The sequence below is a fragment of the Argiope bruennichi genome, chromosome 6 (assembly GCF_947563725.1).
Source record: "Argiope bruennichi chromosome 6, qqArgBrue1.1, whole genome shotgun sequence".
NCBI classification, from domain to species: domain Eukaryota; kingdom Metazoa; phylum Arthropoda; class Arachnida; order Araneae; family Araneidae; genus Argiope; species Argiope bruennichi.
The window spans coordinates 138,957,566-138,965,169 of record NC_079156.1 but is presented as its reverse complement, the minus strand read 5'-3'; the positions used below and the strand labels follow the sequence as shown (position 1 = coordinate 138,965,169).

The 7,604-nt window shown below is 37.3% G+C and overlaps 1 protein-coding gene across 1 annotated transcript; it reads left to right on the top strand.

Annotated features, from left to right (window-relative positions):
- LOC129972090 (uncharacterized) lies at nt 1-4,017 on the top strand. The gene is made up of 2 exons (XM_056086070.1): nt 1-539; nt 1,038-4,017. Exons 1-2 carry the CDS (start codon nt 1-3, stop codon nt 4,015-4,017), a joined length of 3,519 nt encoding a protein of 1,172 aa, XP_055942045.1.
- The last annotated feature ends 3,587 nt before the right edge of the window (nt 4,018-7,604 follow it).

Sequence of the window (7,604 nt, the reverse complement as noted above, 5' to 3'; positions counted from 1 at the left end):
ATGTCAATTTATCTGACATTACTAGAGAGGCAATTAAAAACCGCCGAGATTGACGAGGCTGAATGGGTCTCTCAACTACTGTCATTATTGCCGTTAGATTTGGCTCACATCATAGCGAAAGAACCGGAAGACAAAGCTCAGGATTACGAGCATATTAAACAAGTTTTGCTGGAACGATTTAAGATAAAAACTGAGACATATAGGCAGCGTTTCGTGAGCCATCAGAAAAAACCGAACGCATTGTGGAAGGAATTAATTTTTGATCTGGAACATTTCTTAGATGGTTGGCTTTCGGGATCGGGTGTAACGGATTTTACCGGGCTAAAGAAATTGTTAATCACCGACCAGATAAAAAAACGCGTCCCGAGCCAGATAAGAGACCATTTTCTAGACGTATGGTCGGAGTTCGTAGATCCTTTTGTTCTAGCCGAGAAACTAGACCACTACGAATCGGTGCGGACGAAATCCAACTTTGTAAAATTCCCCGAAAGAAAAATGGTTGAGAGAAACAGACCGATTTCGCCTAAGGAAGAAGAGAAGTATAAAGCGACGGAAAGAATGGCAAACGCTAAACCCAATGAAAATAAATCGTGGAGGAATTTAGCCCCACAAAGGAATTGGAGGGGAGACAATTTTGATCAGCGGAAACAATTACAATGTTATGAATGTCTGTCTACGACGCATTTAAGGCCAAACTGCCCTCAATTAAAAAAGAATCAACCGACAGAGCAGATAAATCACGTAGGAAGCGCGCACGAAAATGAATTATTTGCTCCCTATATAAGTGAAGGATCCGTTAACGGATCGGAAATTAAAATTCTCCGGGATTCAGGCGCCAGCGTAGATATCGTAACACGAAATTACGTCAGTAATGCAGATTTTACCGGTGAGGTAATTTGGGTGAAACAACCATTGGACTTAGATTTGAGGTGTTTGCCTCTGGCACGTGTAAGGCTCAATAGCCCAGAGTTCGGGGAGGTCGTCACAAAGGCCGCTATTATTGATTAATCTCTCGATCAAGGAATTTACCTTCTTAGTAACGCCACGGCCGAGTTACTTAACAAACGTATCAGTATTGCCACTGTGAATGCTGTCACTACTCGTTCACAAAAGAAGGGGGAAAACGCGAAAGGGGATGGAAAAGCAAGGAGAATAGAAAGCGGGACAGGAGGGAAGAATGAGATAGAACCTGAAATGCAACTGAGAGAAGAATCGTTACCACCCATTGAGATAGGGGAAGGAGCTGAAGATTTATTCACTCCGTTCAAGATAACTCAAGAAGAATTTTCAAAGGCTCAAATGGACTGCGGAACCTTGGAAGAATGTAGGGAACGCGTTAACAAAGGACATGAGGGATTTAAAAGGGAAAGGGGATTGTTTTTTAGGGTAACAAAAGATCATTTAGGAAACCCGAGATCTCAATTAATTGTGCCGAAAAAATTCAGACCGGCAATATTAGAGATGTGCCACGAGTCGACGTCGGCACATCTGGGGGTAACTAAAACGAAAGATAGGGCCCTAAAATATTATTTTTGGCCAAATTGTGTAAAGGATATCGAGAATTACGTTCGCTCGTGTGATCCTTGTCAACGAATCGGTAAACCAAGGGAGAAGACAAAGGCCCCTCTCAAATTAGTTCCCGTTATATCGGAAATTTTTAGCAAATTAAATATTGATTGCGTAGGACCATTACCCATTAGTGAGAAAAACAATCGATATTTGTTAACGGCGATGTGTATGTCTTCAAAATATCCGGATGCAATCCCTATAGAAGACCTTACGTCAATCACAGTGATAAATGCTATGTTAAACGTTTTTAGTAGAATGGGGTTCCCCCGTGAGATACAGTGTGATTGGGGTACGTCGTTCACTAGCTATTTAACCACAGAATTTTTTGATAAGTTCGGAATAAAAGTCACTCATTCATCTGTGCGGCATCCCCAGACAAACCCGGTAGAGCGTTTCCACAAAACCATTAAGCGACTTCTAAAGGTACTATGTTTAGAGTCCGGGAAGGATTGGGAGAAAAATCTTCCCGCAACTCTGTTAGCTTTGAGAACGGTTACTCACGAGAGCACAGGATTTAGCCCCGCTGAGTTGGTTCACGGAAAAAACCTAAGGACTCCAGAAGTGCTGTTATACGAGCACTGGGTAGCACCGAAAGAAAACGAAACGGCGGTAGCCAAATACATGTACGACTTAATAAACCGCATGAGACGTTGTCAGGATATAGCAGTAACCAGGATGTTGGAGACGCGAGATAAGAGAAAATTATGGTATGACAAAAATGCTGTCCATCGCCAATATAAATCCGGTGATCAAGTGTTGGTGCTCGCAGCATCTATGCCGAATAAACTATCAGTACAGTGGATAGGGCCAGGCGAAATTCAATCTCAATTGTCGGAAACGAACTATATAGTGAAAATGACAGGAAAGGAGGCCAAGCCCCAAATTTTTCACGTTAATCTGTTGAAACCTTACCATAAAAGATTGGCGGAGGTGAATCTAGTGTTCCACGAGGAAAAAGTGAATGTGGAGACGGAAAATGATTTAGAGATCGCATACCCGACGGGAGACGTAAACGCGTACGATTTCGAGGAAATATCTCGAAGTAGCAACTTAGAAGAGAGGTTAACGACGGAGCAGATTGGGGAACTCAAAGAGTTGTTACATAAACATAAAACAGTTTTTTCAAATAAGCCGGGAAAAACCCATCTAGTTGAGCACGATATAGAACTGATCAGTAATCAGCCGGTTCGGTCGAAGCCATATCGCACATCACAACGCCAAGCCGAAATTTTGAAATCGGAAATAAAGCAGATGTTAGATCTGAAAATAATTGAAATGGGACAATCAGACTATACATCACCAATGCTGTTAGTAGAGGCACCGGGAAAGGCCCCAAGACCTTGTATTGATTACCGAAAATTAAATAGTGTAATTAAAACTGAGTACTTCCCCTTGCCCAATTTAGAAGAGCGAGTAGAAAGAGTTTCCGCCGCAAAATTTATTACGGTACTAGATCTAGCGAAGGGCTACTGGCAAATTCCAATGACGAAGAACGCAAGTCGGTTAGCAGCGTTCGTAACTAATTTCGGGACGTATCTCCCTCTAAGAATGCCATTTGGATTGGTGAATGCGCCATATTTTTTTAGTAAGATGATGGCTGAGATATTAGGGAATTGTGAGAAGTATGCAGTACCTTACTTAGACGATATTGCGATCTATTCCGAAACATGGGAAGAACACTTGAAACATGTTGACGAGGTTCTTAAAAGAATAGGAGCGGCAAATCTAACCGTGAAACCATCAAAATGTCAGCTAGCACAGAGCCGGACGAAATATTTAGGACATATGGTAGGAGATGGCGTTCGAACACCAGCCGAAGCAAAAATCAAAGCAGTGATAGATTTTCCTACCCCCAAAACAAAAACTCAGATACGAGCTTTCCTTGGGCTAGCGGGTTATTACGCACACTATGTGGAAAAATTTTCTGTCATAGCCGCACCTTTAACCAATGCATTGAAAGGTAGGATGACGAAAGAGCAGATTAGATGGACGCCCGAATGCGAACAAGCATTCCAAGAATTAAAAATGAGTTTGACAAAAAAACCCGTCTTGCATGCCCCTGATTATACAAAAAAATTTATAGTCCAAACTGATGCGTCGGATGTAGGGATGGGAGTTGTAATGTCTCAATTAGATTCCGAAGGCAAGGAACATCCTATTTTATATCTAAGTAAGAAATTTTCAGACGCGGAAAAGAAATATAGCACGACTGAAAAAGAGTGTGCTAGTATAGTATACGCCATAAAGAAGCTTAAATTTTACTTGGATGGCCAGCACTTCACTATTGTCACGGACCACAATCCGTTAGTTTGGCTAAAAACCAATGCGGGTAACAACCCTAGATTGATGAGATGGTCATTGGCTTTACAACCATACAACTATACTGTCACACATAAACCGGGCAGTAAGCACCAGAATGCTGATGGTTTGAGCCGCTGTAACCTTTAAAAAAAGGAAAATCTAGTGATAAATTTTAATGTGTAAACGGTATTTTAATGTGTAAATAGTGTTTTAATGTAAATTGTTTTTTAAAATGTATTTGTATTGTATGATTGCCTCTAAGAAGGGATAGTTGGTTCCACGACCCAGTAGTGACTTTCGTCCAAGACTGGACAAAAGTCCCCTTTCAAAGGGGGGGAGAGTTGTAATGAATCAGCTTCTTCCTGGGTGACCACTGTGACATTCCTTTTTCCCACACTCGATAATGTACATTCCGGGCCATTCTTCATCAACGAAACTCCCACAGTGTTAAGTGCCTCCAGATTGCCAAATGGAAGACCCTCCTTTTAAGTACGGTCATCTGGCCATTTAGTGCTAATCCAGATAAGGAACCACACGTGCGTTTCCCAGGCAAATAAATCGTGTCTTCGAAAGGCGACAGTGTCAAACACTCCAGATGTCCTGCATTTTTCCCATGGTGGAGGGTGAATCATCAATGGACATTTTCCCACGGGCGACCAGAGACGATTCAGGTTGTTCTGAACGGTGATTGGGTAACAGGGAGTCTGAGAGGAAAATAAAAGGTGAGATTTTTCGGAAGAAGACGGAGAGAAGCTTCGTGTGAACCAAGGAGAGGAGCTTCGTGTGAACCAAGGAGGAGAAGCTTCGTGTGAATCGGACTTCTGCGTAGAATTCCACCCGAAGAAAATTCGGTGGATTCCGAGAGCTACCCCCGGAGTAGCCTAAGACGCCAACAGCCTGTTAGCTGTTCTTGTAAAGTTGTTTCCTTCGAAATGGTTCGAGGAACTATTCTTGTGTAATTTTCGTGTTGTAAATAGCATCATTCATTTAACCTAGATTAGAAAGAGTTGTTTTTATGTAATGAAGCTGTAAATAAAAAAATTTGATCATATCGCTACCTGTTTTTGGATCGAGACTTTACAGCATCCAGCATACAATTAGCCATGTGAAAAGAATGGCTTTTCTAGGTTCAATCCATACTCTTGAAGTGACTGACCGTAGGCCTTGTTGATGGTCATTGAGAATGCAAGCCGAATGAGGAACTACGTTCATTTGAAATCAAAGAGCATGTCGGTGGGAATAAGCACATATTTTCCAATCGACTTTCCGTTAAGAATAGTTGTTTCGCTTCTTACCGCGTGTTGGTCTTTTGATTCTGATATGTGGAATCAGGTACCATATAAACTATCAATCCATAAATAAACAATGTGCAAAAACACCTATATAATTTTTCTGAATCTATATAATAAAATATAAAATATACATTGTATTTAGAGAGCGCTAATGCTGCTACAACTAAAACACAAATGAACTTAACCAAAATTAGAAATAAATATTAAGTTAACAGCCAAAGAATCAAAAAGAAAGATTAAATGAATCCGGCCCGAAGACTTTCTCAAGGGTCACCCTCAGGCAAGGATTCAAACCAGGGATTTTTACTGTGAGGGGTCTGACTTCCGTCGAACAAACTGACCCCTCGTGACCCGAAAATCCCAGAAAATTGAGGTTTTGGAGATAAATTAGTATCACAAGATTAAAACAAGTAAAAACACTAGCAAAAAAACAATCCAAATAAGACCACAGCAAATCAAACTACAAAATACTTGAAAATAGAACCAAAAAAGTAATATAAACACAAGGCAAAATACTTACAAATTGAAAGTACAATTCTGAAGAAAACTACTTGAGGTTAAAACGTACTATTGTAGATGCATTTCGTTAAACTAAACTAAAATTTAATTTTTCCACGTTTAAAGCTATATCCGCCTACCACGTTTCGTCATAATGCATCGTCATCAAACTTGAAGCGCCATCTATTGAATTAAAACTCAAAGCTAACAAACCGGAAGAAGTCAGAAATTAAACAGACCCTCTCTTATCAAAACTTCTATATTGCAAAAGTTTTTGGGGAATTCGTTAATAGTTAAATTTTTAATGAGATTGTTTGTTGCTAAAATATAAGAGCTTTTTTTATTGCAAATTTTTTTAATCCTGTTAAATTGTGAAAATATCAAATTTTTGAAAATTTTAGAGTTTAAATTAGAATGGTAGTTACTAAGTTTAATTATTTTAAAGTTAAATTCATCCCTTTTATCATAAATACCTATCAAAGTTTTTCCATTATCAATTTCTATATTTAAATCTAAATAATTAGCTTTAAGATGATATTCGTTTGTTTGAGTTAAAACTAATTCTTTTGGGTAACAATTAATAATATCATTAGGATTATCCACATTTAACAAAATTAAGTCATCAATATATCTCCAGCCTATTATTAAGTTAAGTTTAATTATTTCTTTTTCATAATAATGTAGGAAAATATTGGCTAACGCACTTGAAAAAGCTGTTCCCATTAGAATTCCTTTTTCTTGTTTGTAAAAATTTATTCCGTTAAAAACATAGTTTTCTTTAATATTAAATTTACATAACTCTAACCAATTAGTTTTTGTAATAATATCTCTATTTAAATATTCCTCATATATATTAGTACAGACATCTATTAACTTTTCATGAGGTAAATTAGTGTATAAATTTTCAAAATCATAAGTATTAAGCTTATTAATATTGTTATCTTTTAGAAAGTCCAAAATATCTTTGTTACTATTGATAATAAAATTATCTTCCTCTTTAATTTTATTTAGGACAATTTTTAAGTATTTAAAGAAATGTTTTCCCGTATAGTAATTGTAACTGCCGGTGCTACAAGTTACGAATCTAAAATTTATTGGTTTTTTATGAAATTTTATTGTTGGGAAGAGGTAAGGGTAGTTTAAAGAGCAAGTTTTGATTTTAGTTTTTTTAGCGAAAGCTAGCATCCTTTTATCCAATTCTTTTTTCCCGGTGTTAATTAATTTGTAAGTTGAATTAGAGTTATATTCATTAATTAGAAGTTCTTTATAATAATATTTACAAATTAAACCGAAATTATTTGCCGATTTATCTATTACTGTAATAACAAACCTCTCTTTTAAATTTTTTATTTCTTTTTTCAAAGCTTCAATAATATTTTTAATCAATAATATTTTTATTACAGTAATTTTTATGTCAAAGTTACAAATTCCAAAGTCGCAAAATTGAGTATACATCTAGCAAAATCTGTCAACAAAAAGAGAAAAAGATAAATTAATATTTTGTTGCATATCCTTTTGCATTTAGAACAGTTTGTAAACGGTGTGAGATTGAGTTGACAAGAGTTTGAGTTGTTTCGCAGGATATTTTCAACCATTCTTCTTGTAATACTCTTTTTAAGTGTTCCTTGCCCTAATATCGTGTTTTTGAACTGATTTTCCTAATTGTGCCGACAAATTTTCAATCACATTGAGATCTGGAGATTGAGGAGGGATGTGTAATTGCATTTTACAATTATACATCAACCATAACTTAACTATTTTAGCTGTATGTTTCGGGTCATTATTTTGTTGAAACAGAAAACTTGACCCTAAACCTAAATTCTGGGCACTTTGTTTTAAATTGTTCTTCAACATATCCAGATATTTAATTTTGTCCATGATTCCATCAATGAAAACTAAATTTCCCACTCCTTTTGCAGACATACAGCCCCATACAAGAAGTGA

Bases quoted from the DNA above. Each gene is read 5' to 3' on its own strand.
- LOC129972090 (XM_056086070.1), top strand. From the start codon at position 1: ATGTCAATTTATCTGACATTACTAGAGAGGCAATTAAAAACCGCCGAG. The intron at 540-1,037 runs GTATAAAGCGAC...TTACCTTCTTAG, and splicing joins TCGCCTAAGGAAGAAGAGAA to TAACGCCACGGCCGAGTTAC.